The sequence below is a fragment of the Nomascus leucogenys genome, chromosome 15 (genome assembly GCF_006542625.1).
Source record: "Nomascus leucogenys isolate Asia chromosome 15, Asia_NLE_v1, whole genome shotgun sequence".
Lineage (NCBI taxonomy): Eukaryota > Metazoa > Chordata > Mammalia > Primates > Hylobatidae > Nomascus > Nomascus leucogenys.
Genome location: NC_044395.1, coordinates 14,449,611 through 14,465,164, shown reverse-complemented (window position 1 = coordinate 14,465,164; position 15,554 = coordinate 14,449,611). Strand labels below are relative to the sequence as shown.

At 40.3% G+C, this 15,554-nt stretch overlaps 1 protein-coding gene across 4 annotated transcripts in view; it reads left to right on the top strand.

Annotated features, from left to right (window-relative positions):
* Positions 1-1,660: 1,660 nt before the first annotated feature.
* ARHGEF12 (Rho guanine nucleotide exchange factor 12) overlaps positions 1,661-15,554 on the top strand; it is a 154,489-nt gene continuing 140,595 nt past the window's right edge. For all 4 annotated transcript variants that reach the window (XM_003253289.3, XM_030794742.1, XM_003253290.3 and 1 more), the window contains exon 1: positions 1,661-2,579. In XM_003253289.3, the coding sequence (XP_003253337.2) occupies positions 2,548-2,579 (32 nt within the window). In that variant the 5' untranslated portion in view covers positions 1,661-2,547. The remainder of the gene's footprint in view (positions 2,580-15,554) is intronic.

Sequence of the window (15,554 nt, the reverse complement as noted above, 5' to 3'; positions counted from 1 at the left end):
AAGTATTGAGGCTTCCCTCAAGTATTAAGGGAAGAGAGGAACTCCAAAATGCATGATTTGATGAGTCATTGGGTTCAATTAATTTTACACTTACACTGTAACATTATTAGAATAGGGGAAAATAAGATATTTGGTACTTTTAAGAAAGATTTATTAAGTTTGGGGATAAGATTTGCATTTTGGTCAGTATATATATATATAATATATGAATGGGATTCGTTCCAGTTACATGTAAACTCATTTAAGAGTCTTCAGGGTAGAATTGTCATGCTAGGATACACCAGCAGGTGGCAATGTGTCCTGGTCTCATCATTAGGAAAGTGCCTTGGCTAATCTGCTTCTATTCTTTCCAAAAATAAACATTACAAAATTAGCTGGCTGTGCCTTGAACCTAAAAAATCGAGCAATAAAGAGTCGTCTCTGGTCTCTGTTTATCTTTTCCTTTTTTTCCCCCCGTTCTAACTAACGTCAGCGTGAGCTCATGCCTCTATTCGGGGATAATGATCCTTTCATGAACTGTTGCGGAATGACTTTTTGGAACATCATTGCTAGGAGGTAATTGTTTCCTCTCTCCACATCCACTGTTTATTAGATTTGATTTGCTACTTGGATTCCACAAAATGGCTGAAATCCCTTGCCACCAACATAGGTTTAAGCTCAAAAGTCTGAAAGTAGTTGGATAAAGGGAATAGCCACTTTAGACGTTTGCAGGCAGAACTGAAGAACTGTATTATATGTGGTACCTAAATTGCCATAATACTGAATTATTCAATCATAAAACTAGATGGGTATCTAAAGCTCTCTACCCAGTAGGGGAAAAAACCGAAAAACCGTTTGGGAATCCTTCAGAGAGAACCGCAATTCTATTTACTAGATAAATATACTTCATTTTCTTCTCCCAGTTCTTTCCACAACACGCTTGTTAAGTCGCCATGGAAAGCACCATGCTTTATCAATTTGGCAAATAACACATTTCATTTTGCCAAGGCAGAAACAGCCTAAAAGTATTATTTATACCGAGAAGCCCTGGCTGCAGTCCCCAGCTGTTCTCCCGCAGCCCTGCGCCTCCCGCTCCTGCCGCGCTCTCCCCCCGGAGCCGGCAGGTGCCCAGGTGAGCCGGGCCTGCGGAGGCAGCGAGGGGCGCCGGCCGGGCACCGGCAGAACGCGTACAGCCAGAAGACAGGAGAGAGAGTACACTGCCTTAAGTAATAAAAGTTTCCAGGACAAGGGGGGCTGGTAATTTTCAAAGAGCCTCCCAGAACGATGTCCTCGGGATCTGGGGGGCGCTCTCGGGAAGTCTCTGGTGAAAGCTTAGTACAAACTGGACTCGAAGGGGCACGTCTCGGCACTCAGGGGCCCAGCCGCCGCGGGAGGTGGGTGGGCCTCCCGGGGCTGCACGGGTCCCACCTCCCTCTGCCCCGTAGGACTACTTTTCCGCTCCCCCAAACCGGGCTCCGGCGGAGGCGTCCGTTCAAGGGCGGGAGCGCGGCCCTAAACGGCGGAGGGATCCCGGGTGAGGCGGCTTCCCGAAGTCAGAGGGGAGGGGGCCAAAAAAGTCGGCGGGGGACGGGAAGCGCGAGCTCGCGCCGGACGCGGCCAGGGCCGGGAAACCAGAACCGGAACCGGAACCCGCGCGCGCGTCCGCAGTTGCACCGCCCCCACCGCCGCCGGCCTCCTCGGCTGTCTGCGCGCGCGCCCGCGAGGGCCTCCAGAACCCGGCGAGCCGGCCCTGCGCGGGGAGACGCCGCAGCCTCCGCCTCCGCCTCCCGGACCAGGGCTTCCAGGCCGGGCCGGACGGGCATCTCCCGCCCCTCGCGGGGAGCGTCGGGGAGGAGCCGCCGCCTCTGGCGATTGCGGAAGAGTCCGGGCCTCAAAGGGATGGGGAGCAGTCCGCGGCGCTGAGAGACCCGGGTCCCTGTCACCTCGGGCCGCGGGACCTCTACCCCGGCGCCCGCGGCTCGTCCCAGCACCGGGAACCTGGTGGGGGCGGCGAGCACAGGAGGAGCCCCGGGCCCGGGACATGGAATCGCGCGAGCCCGGCGCGGGACGGCCGGAGACGCGGCCAACGCTGCAGCCACGAGCAGCCGGCAGCCCCAGATAGAGAGCCGGGAGGGAGGGCCCCGGCCCTTGCCGCGGCGGGGAGTTCGAGGCCCCGAGACTCCGGAGGAGGAGCCGACACCCGTCCGTGAGCTGATCCCGCCCCAGCCCCGGCGGGAGTCCCGGGTCCCCTTCCCACGGCGCGCGGATTTCCCTCTCTGAGGAAGTTTATCCTTGTGCCTTCTGGAGGATTTCTTGCTAGCTTGACTCACTCTGGACTGACTCGCTCCCTGGCTTTCTCAATTTGTTTTGGGAGATAACTTGTTTTGCTCCAAGCCGCATCCGTTGACCCCTTCCAATCGGATGGTCTAGATGACTGAATGGAGTTTTGAGTTGGACTTTTGTGTCCCTGACGGAGTTGGGCCTGATCCCAGAGCACTGGGGGTGGGGAGGAGGTGTTACTGTAAAATGCAAGTTGGATAAAAGGAGGACCTCTCGCCAAGGGCCCCAATGAGTGGCACACAGTCTACTATCACCGACAGGTTGGTATGAATTCCTCCTTCGCTCGGCCTCCCGGAATCGGGCCCGACCTAGCAGGGGAGTCGGTGATTGCAGATTGCCTTTGGCCAGCGAAGTTGACAGGCAGAGGAAAGAGGGTTGTTTCGGAGCTGTGCAGTTAGCCTGGGGTTGCTGCCGAGTTATCCAGTTGATTGGCTTTTGGAAATGTAATTTTTCCGGAGAGAAACTTCCCTCCCGATTCTCAGAGAAGGGGGAGGCAAAACCATGATTGTGGTTTTTCGCCTGTAGTGTGCATTAGGATTGTGTACTCGTCTGGAAATCAGAGGAGAAGGTCATTTTAGGTGAAGGTCGGTGCCTGAAGTCGGCTCGGCATTGGTGTATTATTTATCAGCTTTAGCCCTGTCCTGCAGTAGGTTCTCAAGACAATTACATTTTAGGAATTTCTACTTGTGAACTTAATGTCGAGCCTACTGCGTGGTGATCTGGGAACTTGATCTCTGTCAGATGTTGACCTGCACAGTGTTTAATTATTATCTAATAACTTTCCAGAATGTTGACATTACCAGTAAATCACAGGTTCTTGCTGGAAGCAATGTCCAGGAGCTGAAGAAATGAGGGTAAATCAGGGGGTTTGCCTTTAATTCTTGTATTTAAATATTTCATCTGCCAGAAACACTTGGCGTTTAAGAGATGTAAACCGTAAGCATTGTATAAGCGCGCAGCTGTATTTGTTGAGTTCTGTGTCTGTCCTTTATAGCACCTACCAGTGTTGCAGGGTGGTGGGTGGCGAATTGAGCTAGACCATGCGTGGTTGATGTGCAGTTTGCTTATCCTAAGTTACTAATGTTTATAGGGTAAGGGATAAAAAGCATATTGATTCCTTGACCACATTTCATTTCTCAATTATGACACTGCATGCTAGTCCCAAATTTGTCAGCTTGCTTTATTTTCGTCAGTCTTCGAATTATTACATCATGAAAAAATAGATCAAGTAACTGAATTAGAGGGCCAAAGCTCTTTGATGAAAAGTGCAACAATAGTGCTTCTACACAAAGTAGTCTTAATTTCCTAATAAGAGTTTTACCCAATTGTAAGACTCATTTGTTGATTTTAAAAGGGCCAAATTCCATTATCATACCATAACAGCTACTCCAGAAACAGAACTTCCTCTTCCTGTTGATGCTTTCCAGCATCACATGAATGTTCACTTAAAAGAGTCTGTTAAATATTTAAAGTATTTATATTTACTCTTTGTGTATTTTTCAAAGTGGGTTTTCATTTTCAATGAAATAATTTTTAACTTTTCCAAGAATACACTTAATATAAGTATTGACAATGCTTATCTTGCTTTCTTCTGTTTATCCCCGTTTTTTTCCTTTCAGGGTGTTTTGCTTCTGAGAAATCACTTTTACGGGTGTGGAGATAATTGTTTTCCTGGTTCATTCAATTCTTGCTCTTTCTGTTGAGCCTGTAAACAAAAGTCTTACTAGGAACTAATGTAATGTTGGTTTTCATTGCGATGCTGAGGTGTTTAATTTATAGAAACAGGACGAACTCATTCCACACACAAGCGAGTTAAAAGCCCTCAAGTAATGGTTTTTCTTCAGCATTGCTTCTCAGGGATTTTCCTTGTTTCCTCGTTATCTTGGAAATAGAATGTTGAGATTTGTATCCCCTTTATAACTTAGATGGCATATAGACATTCAATAAGTATGAAATTATTGAAAGCCTTTTTTTTTTTTTTTTTGCCAGGCACTGTGCTAGGCACGAGAGATTACAAAATGAATATTGTAAGATTAATCTGCAAATTGGTTTGGGCGTTAATGTTTTTTGAACTGGTTCAGAACTGGTTCAGGTGCTGCTGCCTAATTTTACATATTTTTTTTTTAAAGAAAAAACCTTGGAAAGCCAATTAATAAGCACTGCTGAGATCTGTTTCGTAGGAATTTTTTTTACTAGGGTCTTTTTTTTTTAAGAATTATTCTTATTTGACCACATTTAAATATATTTTGTAAATATAAAGCATCCGTTAGCTGTTAAGAGAGCAGTTGTTCCTAATTTGAATATATGTTGGGGTGAAATCTGGAGGTACTGGTTTAGTATTACTTCTCTGCCAAGGTGTCTTAAAGTTATGAGTACATAATAGTTTCTAGCTTTCTGTCAGCCCTACCTCATCCTTTTTTCGCAGTGTCTAACTCTTACTGTAGGTATATTTTGCTGATTCTAGAACTGTTGGAAAATTAACAGCGCCAGTGTAGCTTTTTAGATAGAGATCCTTTCAAGTTTGAAGTGCTGTATGTGGTATGGCTTTGTTTCCTAGAGTGTGCAGAACCACCAGGCCAGCTGTGTGAGTTGGAGTTCTTTCATTGTGGTGCTTCTGACTACAGAGTCTGTCTATCCTCAGTTGAAATCAGACTAGCTGGTTTTGGGCGTTGTTCTGTTTTGCAGTTTGTGGCAGGCGACACATGGCTGAACAAGATAAGGGTTTTATTCTTGTGTTAGGGACGTGCTGGGGCTGGGATGGAATTCAGCTATGTTTAGGCTCTGATTGGTCACTTTGGATACTCAGAACTCTGTTACATCCTGTTATTATTTTGCAGTTAAATCAACACATTCGCTTGCTCTCTTCTCTTTCCCTTCATCTTTTACTCCCCAGTCCTCACCCCTTTTCTTAAAACCTAAAACTCAAACTTTTTAAAAGACTTTGAACTCAAATTATGTTCATGGTAGCTATTACTTCCATGTAGTATATCCAAACAGCTTTTAAAAAAATGCTAAGCAATTTATGAGCCCTGGAGTCTGTAGTTTTCATCGTTTAGAATGAGCACTTGACAAGTGTAGAAATGTCTGATTGCTGCTTTTTAGTCTGCATTGATTGCTGCATTCAGTCGTAAAATATATCCTAATTGTTTCCAATCCTCCTACATGTCTTTCTTGTATCCTTGAGAATTTAGGGGTCTTAATGCAATTGGAATTTCTTCTGAGAGGTAGAGAGGAGAGAATGCCCTTTCAGTAGACTCAGTAAATGATTTCAGGCCAGTGTCTATAACATTGAATTTTCAGGGACAGTACAGGTAGGAAAGTTATAAGGTTCTTCCTTGAAATAAATGGACTTTTGTTTTGGCTAGGGCTTATGAATTTTGTAGTTTTTGATTTACAGATAAAGACAGGTTTTTGATATAGTTTTTTTAAAGCACTGAATTCAGCTTTAAGCTGTTTAACTTAAGCATATTTTTTAAGTGAGTGTGGAAACCTGTGACTTTATATGCCTGTACCTAGTAATTAATGATACTTTTCATTAATGATACTTTTTCTGTCAAAATTGCTGTATAATGTTTTGATTAATAAAAAGAGCTACTCATGTTTATACGTTATTTTCAATGTTGCATGAGTCATCTCTCTGCAAGGTGAAATTATTTGTAACCTTTTCTTGTAAAGTCAGCCAGTCGATAAATACAAAATTGAAATGGGGGCCAAAGATCACAGTGTTAGTTTTGTATTCAGTTTTATCTTTGCCTTTTTAGTTCAGTATAAAATCTTGAGTCATAAAGGTATGCAATAGTACATTCACTTGTACAGTTTTACATGAGTCAACATGCAGAGTCTAAAGTAACTTTTTTTGAAAGTACAGCGTTGTAGTCTTCCTGATTAATGGTACATTTATATGATGTTCATATTCAGTGAGGTGACAGGAGAAGCTTTATTTGAAATCATTACAAATATATGTTAACCTTGGAATACTACTTAACACATTGGTGGTTTCCAGTTGTTAACATGTATATACCATTGAGTTAACATGTAGGTTTTTTTTTCTTTTTTTTTTTTTTTGAGTCTTGCTCTGTCACCCATGGTAGAGTGCGGTGGCGTGATCCCCTCACTGCAACCTCTGCCTCTCAGGTTCAAGCGGTTCTCCTGCCTCAGCCTCCTGAGTAGCTGGGATTACAGGAACCCACCACCACGCCCGGCTAATTTTTGTGTTTTTAGTAGAGACGGGGTTTCACCATGTTGGCCAGGCTGGTCTTGAACTCCTGACCTTAGGTGATCCACCCGCCTCGGCCTCCCAAAGTGCTGGGATTACAGGCTTGAGCCATCGGCCTCCCAAAGTGGTGGGATTATAGGCTTGAGCCACCGAGCCCAGTGGTTTTTTTGTTGTTGCTGTTGTTGTTTTTTAACTAAGTTTGAGTTTTCAGTTTAAAAAAATGAAATTTGAGGCGAACATTCAAGGAATCCATAAATGGCGAATTTTACATATTTGTCTGTGGAGCATTGCGATTCCAGGGAAAACAGTTGGAAAATATTTCATTGTACATATGTGGTTGCCTCTTCTAAATGTCATCCAGAGGTGGGTATGAATTGCTTCCCAAACTGATACGGGTCACAGAAACAAGATAACATACTGGTTCCCAGAGGTAATTGAAGGGACTCTTTTGCATCATGGTTGTCTGACATTATTAGAAATGTTTCTTATATACTTGCTTGTTTCCTAGAAATTGACCATGACACATTTTCAAGAATAGTAGCTTAACTTCCTTTGGTCTTTTCTGTTAAAACTTGGTTTTGATGATGTTCCTGAGCTTTATTTGAAGACATGCTCCTTTCCTTTATAATAATTACAGGTTTTCAAAATAGTGCCATGTGAATTAAAATTTTTAAATCAACAAAATTATATTTTTGCCTTCTTTTGAGTAAAATACCATCATGTATGTAATGATATCCTGTAGTAGTATAATTCTTTAACATTTACAATATTTTCAGTTCAGTACAGGGCAGATCATGTTTCTGTCATTTACACTTTAAGCTAACTCATACAGTTTAAGTCAAGATTATAAAACTAGAAAGGGCAGACCCAAGATTTTAACCTAGATTTTGTGGCTCTCAAGTCCCCATTTTTTTTTTTTCATTTTAAATTATTGTCTTCCTTTGTACTGTATTTTTCTGTGCTATTTTCCTTTAGTAACTCTCCAGCTTGATGAAGTCAGTTGGATTTTTCTCTTACAGCATAGTTTCTAGTACCTTACCCATTTTAATTTTAAATATCTCTTGAGGATAAAGCTTTTGTCACTTCCTCAGGAAACTGAAGCGCAATCTGATAGATCTTGCTGTCAGGAACTTTTTCCTGATCTTTAGGTCTAACTTTTCTTTTAAGTTGTCCTGTTACTTGTATGTACTTGCTGTACCAGGCTAAATAATGCTCTCCTCCCATTTTATGTTTTTATGATTCTAAATGTTTCAGATGGTTATTCATTATCCTTTCCGGTCCCCTTCCCTTACTCTTTGCTTAGCCAAGCTGTATGCTTTCTGTTGATCCATTGTCTAAAAATCAACTTGTTTATCTTAATATTTTATTAGCTTTTTCTCAGTTGCTCTCCTACTGCAAAAATATGGGTAAAGAGATTCTCAAGGTCATTTTGATTCACTTTTATTTTAGATAGTCTTTAGAATGGATATGAGATATGTCACAGTCAAATGAAACAAATTTATACAAACAGCATGATTACCAAATCAACTAATTAAGCAATGACTCATGTTCTAAAAGGCTTTTTTACAAAGCAATTCTTTCAAATATGAGTACCCTCAATGTAACAGATGTTATCAATTCTATGACAAAAGGGTAGGGTATGGAAATAATGTTAGCCACCTTTGATTGAAAATCATCTTGTTGCAATATGATGAAATACATCAGGAAGTTGTTTCTTATTTTTTCTAGTGGTTTTTCAGTCCGTTATCTTAAATTGTAGGTCAAAACATTCCTCAATGTTTGGTTTATTTTTACCTTATTGTTTTGTCTCCTCTTATTTCCACATATTAGTGAAATAGCAATGCTTAGCAGTATTTTTTTTTCAGTAAAATGGATATTGTGAAAATTGAAATATTTTACTTTCTTGCTGTTGTATTTACAAGAATTGTTAATGACAAGACACTGTAACAGAAAAAGTGCATATTTAGATTATTATAAAATCTATAAGACTAGACCTTTTGAATATTTTATTAGCATATTTTCTTTGGTACTAATTTAGTTTCAAATTATTGAAATAGATGTCCTTGTTTTGTATTTTGCTAATATTAATATTTTGTATTTTGGTAATATTAGAATTTGCAAACATGCCAAATTTAGAGCATTTTACTTTTTCAACTTAGAATATCTGGAATCATCAAGATAGTCATATAGGAAAGACCGCTGTAAGGCAGCTTCTAACTCCAATAGAAGCCTATGAAGCTAGTGCCTGGTCAGAGGCTGTGCCGAAATTGCATGAGTATATAGTGTTGACTTTTAGTAAAAGAAAAAATACACTCACTTTACCTCTTGAATTAGCATGCACCAGTGCAGTTTAGATTCATACCAAAACAGGATCTTTTACTAATTCAAATGCTGAGTCCTGGTTTTTGAGATCACAGTCACATGACAGGCCTGGGTGGCTTCTCAGTGTCTAGAGACAAGCAAATCTACTGGCCAATGAAAAGTAGGTTTCCTGTCTTGGACTGCAAGTAACAATTCATGCAGAAATTGGAACTATATAAGAAAGCCTGGTTTTAGTTAATGCTTTCAATTAGCTGCTTGTCACACTCCTTTTTCTTTCGGTGTTATATAACACATTAGAGTCATTTAAAGGTACGCTCTGATACTACAGTTTTTGTCAAATATTACATATAAATGTTGATTTTACATTCATACACTCAAAAGATCAAAGAGGACTTTGTAGATCTTTTGTGGATTCAAAAAAATGTAGATTATTTTGTTGTAGAAAAACTGGCCAGGCCCGGTGGCTCGTGCCTGTAAATCCCAGCACTTTGGGAGGCTGAGGTGGGCAGATCACTTGAGGTCAAGAGTTCAAGACTAGCCTGGTCAGCATGGTGAAACCCTGTCTCTATTAAAAATACAAAAATGAGCCGGACCAGGTGGCACATGCCTGTAATCCCAGCTACTCGGGAGGCTAAGACAGGAGAATCACTTGAACCCGGGAGGCGGAGGTTGCAGTTAGCCAAGATTGCGCCACTGCACTCCTACCTGGATGACAGAGCAAGACTCCGTCTCAAAAAAAAAAACAAAAAAACTGGAGACTTCATCAACCTCTGAAGGAATGATACCTGAAATTGATCTTGTAATGCAGAAAGTGGCTATATGTTTTCCAGAAGAGTAACAGATACCCCAAATACACTTAATAACACAAGAAATCCTGTGAAGGTGCTTAGACATATCCTTCCATAGATTTTAGATGGGTTATCTGCCTATGTTCCAGACACAAGCCAATATGTTGTGGTTTGCCCAGTACAGTCTCTGTGGTTTACTCAGAGGAAGTGGTTCTTGTGGGTGAAGGTCTGATCTTTTCAGAGATTGTTGGTGGCATATGCACTGTCAGCCTATTTCCTGTTTTATTGGCTGTTTAGCAAGACCTTCTTAGGGCAAATGCTGCTGAAGAGGTATTTAAATATTTTGTATTGGCAGGATAGATGGTTATAATGATGTATTATTATATCACTACTTCTCAGGTGATACCAGAGTTAAATTAATGTTTGTGAAGTGCTTTGAGATCCTAGGATGAAAAGTACAGACATGTTCTTAGTCATTTGCAGGTTACTGCTATGTTCAGATATTGCTCTCTTGAAGTTAAAACATGTTCATGTGGTAAAGTGTTACTCTATCAAACTTGATTTCTGTAACCATTCAAGTGTTGTTTTATCACCACAAGAGTCATGATTAGACTTTTTCCCCTTTTTTCCCCTTCTTTCAATGCTCCTTTATAATTTTACCCTATAAGAGTTTCCTTAATAGATTCCTTGCTCTAGTACTGGTTAAGGCATATTTACCAAACTTAACACCTAGCAAGCTTGTCCAACCTGCCTTATTATGCTGTTGTTCTTCTGTTTTGTTTTGTTTTAGGCTTTCAGCAGCCTGAAGCCATGGTTTTTAGTTTCTGTCTCTAGTGATAAAACGGAAAGAGGGATGAAGAAGGGGCTTTACTGGCCCAACCAGAAACAGAAACTAAGAACGCATGACTGTATTCTGTCCCTTGGACACCCGTGACTAGAGCAAACTTGTATGTTTAACTGGCATACTAAAATAATGAAATTGTGAGAATTTTCTTTGAGATTAATAACTGTACCATCCATATACAAAACACTATATTGCTTTGCTGAAACCTGAAAGTGAGCAAACTCATAGAAATGCATGTAACAGGCTGGGGGCGGTGGCTCACGCCTGTAATCCCAGCACTTTGGGAGGCCAAGGTGGGCGGTTCACGAGGTCAGGAGATCAAGACCATTCTGGCTAACACGGTGAAACCCCGTCTCTACTAAAAATACAAAAGATTAGCCGGGTGTGGTGGCGGGTGCCTGTAGTCCCAGCTACTGGGGAGGCTGAGGCAGGAGAATGGCATGAACCTGGGAGGTGGAGCTTACAGTGAGCCGAGATCGCGCCACTGCACTCCAGCCTGGGCGCAGAGCGAGACTCCGTCTCAAAAAAAAAAAAAAAAAAAAGAAATGCGTATGTCATACTCCTAAATATATATATATACAGTATTTAGCCTTGGACATTAAAAAAATTAACAATGAATGGGGCGGAGGCTTTATTTAAAGCTAAATTGTTAGCTAATACTTGAGTTCTTCAAGGGTACAAGAATAGTTCTTATTCATTTTTAAGTAATTATTGGTAGCCTTATTTTATTTTTATTTATTTATTTTATTTATTTATTTATTTATTTATTTTTTTGAGACGGAGTCTTGCTCTGTCACCTAGGCTGGAGTGCAGTGGCGCAATCTCGGCTCACTGCAAGCTCCGCTTCCCGGGCTCACGCCATTCTCCTGCCTCAGCCTCTCCGAGTAGCTGGGACTACAGGCGCCTGCCACCACGCCCGGCTAATTTTTTTGTATTTTTAGTAGAGACGGGGTTTCACCGTGGTCTCCATCTCCTGACCTCGTGATCCGCCTGCCTCGGCCTCCCAAAGTGCTGGGATTACAAGCGTGAGCCACCGCGCCCGGCATATTTTTACTTTTTAATACTGAAAAGCAGAAGGAAGAAAAATAAATGGCCCAAATGATCCAACTACCTAAATGCTGCTGCTCAGGTTAAACGCACACACGCATACACACACAGAAAATTCAAATCATATAAAATGGTATAAAAAAAGTATTCCTACACACCTGTTAGTTTTCATACCCTCTCCTCATAGGTAACAATAGTTATTTTTTTTGGTTTATCTTCCAAAACATTAAAAAAAATATACCAGTCTATAATTTTATTTTTTGCACCTACTCCATAATAAGTGTATCTGTCCTCTTTTGCTAGGTTATGCTGCTATAGCAACACTATCAAATTTCAGTGGCTTACAACACTGCTTTTCTTCTTGCTTATGCTGCACCTTGTCAGCTGTGGATTGACTGCAGCATTGCTTCACGTTTCTTATTTTGGAACGCTGGCTCAAGGAGCATCCCGTGTCTCGGCTGTGCCATTATTGTGGATGAGGGAAAGAGCAAGAAAACAGATGGAGACATACAATGGCTCTTAAAGCTTTCACTCAGTCATGGTGTATGTCACATCAGCTCACATGTCAGTGGCCAAAGCAAGTCATATGGTCAGAGCTCACTGTCAGTGGGGTAGGGATGTATAGTCCTTCCACAGGTGGCATTGCAAGTTGCATGATAACAGATAAGGCTGTATAATCCTCTTAAGGAAAGTAGAGGGTAAATAATTTGGAAGAATAAATAATATAGTCTACATCAACAAGTTCAGTAAATGCTTTTAGTTAAATGGGTTATTTGGAGTCTATGAAAGTTTCTTTTTTTTTTTAGTGGGAAATTCAAACATAAACAGAAGTACAGAGAATGGTATGATGAACCTCCCTGTTCCCTTCATTACTTCAGCAGTTAATGTATGGACAATCTTGGTTTATCTGTTTTCTTTCCCCCCTTCTCACTGGATTATTTTGAAGCAGTTTTTGGATATCATAATTTCACTTACAAGTATTTCACTAAGTATTTTTAAGAGATAAAGTCTGAAAGTGTGACTTCTTATAGTAAATTATTACTGTCTGATAGTGTGAGGTGATAGTACTATAGACTGACAGGTGTCAAGCAGCAGAGCACGTTCATAGAGTGTATCTAGAATTTGAACTTGTTTTGATTTCATTTTGAGTATTTCTGGAGGAGGCTTACAACAGAATGTCATCTACTTTTCCAGCCTCTCCTTTTCTTTCTTTCTGTCTGTCTCTCTGTCTCTGTGTGTGTGTGTGTGTGTGTGTGTGTGTGTGTGTAGCAGAAGCAGGTAATTAACCTCTGGAAAAAATAACATTGCAACAGATTTGATTTGCAGAGGTTTCATTTCTCACTGAGCCTCTGTTGGAATGATGCCAATTGAAAGGAATCCCAGCTTTTAATGGCTCCAAGTCTTCTGGGAGCTCTCAGTGATGTTATTTTCTTTGGAGAAGAACATCAGAATCATTTATAAAAATCCTGTGTTCACCCATGCCATTTGCTCTGCGGAGAAAGGATCTATCATATCTTTAAGATGATCTCTAAGATGATATAAAAGTAAAGAAATTCATCTATCTAATTTTAGTTTAGAAATCATTAATGCCATTTTCAGCTACTCAGGTTAGTTTGTCTTGAGGGCCTGAAAGCCTCCATTTTGATTCAAGATGTCGTAGATTTTATTAGCATTCAGTATAACCAGTAAGTTTGTCATTTCCATGGTTGTAGGGAATATGAGGCATTCTGTTATGGATCTAGGATTACAGTTTCACAGGACATTCTTTTTTTGGGGGTGTTGTTAGGTAATAAACAGTGGGACACAAAATAAACAGATATAATCTCTTCAGTTTGTAGATTTTCAGGTGACAATGAGGTGGCAGAAGAGGATTTGTTCAGATTAGGAAATAAAAAATTATTGTATATAACATTGATGGAAATATTTTAGTATAGTACCACTATCAAATTAATTTTATTTTCTTAACTAGCTTCTTTCATTGTGTACAGAGACACTTATATTAAAGTAGTCTTTATAGATATCCAGATAGCTTTAGTTTTTTCTAATTACATTATATTGCTAGTCTCATTTCAGAGTCCATGTAGGAACTACAGTAGAAATGTAGCTATCATTGGCTTGTAAATAACATTACTTAATTTTGAGTTCTTCTTGGGAAGGAAAAACCAGTTTTTCAGAATTAGTGGAGTTGATTCTGGTTTTGGTTACTTGGGACAATATAGTCTATTTAAAATATAAATAAATAAAAATTTGCCCAAGAAGAATAACTTTGACTTGCCATGATTCACACCGTTTTTCTGTTGTTCTATCACAATTGAGAACATTAGTTTCAGAGGTAATAGTTTGTCAGTACGGGTTGAGTAGCTCTAATCCAAAAATCCAAAATCAGAAATGCTTCAAAATCTGAAACTTCTTGGGTGCCATGTGCCACAGGTGGAAAATTCTTCACGTAAGTGCATAATACAAACTTTGTTTCATACACAAAATTATTTAGTAGTGTATAAAATTACCTTCAGGTGGGGGCCAGGCATGGTGGCTCAAGCCTGTAATCCCAGCACTTTGGGAAGTCGAGGTGGGCGGATCACCTGAGGTCGGGAGTTCGAGACCAGCCTGAACAACATGGAGAAACCCCGTCTCTACTAACAATACAAAATTAGCTGGGCATGGTGGCGCATGCCTGTAATCCCAGCTACTCGGGAGGCTGAGGCAGGAGAATTGCTTGAACCTGGGAGGTGGAGGCTCAGGTGAGCCAAGATCATGCCACTGCACTCCAGCCTGGAAAACAAGAGCAAAACTCCGTCTCAAAAAAAAAAAAACAAAAAATTACCTTCAGGCTGTACATATAGAGTGTACGTGAAACATTAATGAATCCTGTGTTTAGACTTGGGTCCCATTCCCAAGATATCTTACTATGTATATGCAAATGTTCCAAAATACAGAAAAATTCAAAACGAAACACTTCTGGCCCCAAGCATTTTGGGTAAGGGATACCCAACATGTACCTTTGTTAGGATAATATACTTGTACCTTGGTTGCATTTTAGTTGCAATTGTTAGTTGCACAATTTGGAGGAATGTTTGAGGTCTCTATAGTAGTTACTGTATTTACCAAGAAGCCCTACATGATTAGAATTCTTGAGACAGTGTATAAAGGTAAATTGGGTGTGTTGCCTGGATGTGAACAGTAAAAAAGGAGAAGCTTCTCACCATACAATTATAGCTTAAAAGGATACAAGGTACAATTCTGTTTCCAAAAATAGAAAGTAAGTCAAATATTATATGGATATGTAATAGTAATTATATTAATTTTGACTCCCTGGCCGACTTTTTTTTTGAAGCTATCATTTTTTGTCAGAGATAAAAAGTAGCTTTTAAAGGAAAAGATATCTCAGCCCTTAATTGTGTGTGTGTGTGTGTATTTATATATTTTAGCCCTTGTAAGAGAGGAGCAGTGGAAGGGAACTGAAGGAGCATGATATAGAGAAAAGAGCCTGGGTTTTGGTGTGTCGGATTTGTTCTCTTACTAGCTGGGAGACCTTGGGCAAATTTACCTCTCTGATTAGCAGTTTAATTTTCTCATCTGTAAAAATGAGAATAATACCTACTTTGCAGAATTGTTGTGAAGATTAAATGAGAGTGTGTGTGAGTACCTAGCACATCATAAGAGAGAGGTCAGTAAGTTATAGTAGCTGTTATTGTTTAAACCTCAAGAATTAGCTAGGTTTTGCTAGAACTTTTATCTGTGCTTGTAAAATCTTTTTGAATCCATATGTATTTTTAGCAGCTGCGGCTAAGATAGTTTTTTTCCCTTGCTGTGATAATATTCCTATCTTTTATATTTCAGGCTATTAGAATTAAATGTGTTTGCAAGTGAGGAATAGATTTAAAAGAGTTATTTTAATACAGACTGTGGAACATCTCTTCACAAAATGGGTTAGTTTGGATTGGCAGTATACTTTTAAATCTGCCTTCGATCACTCAGAATTTGTCCAATTCTGTATTTATTAACATCAGTTTGTTTA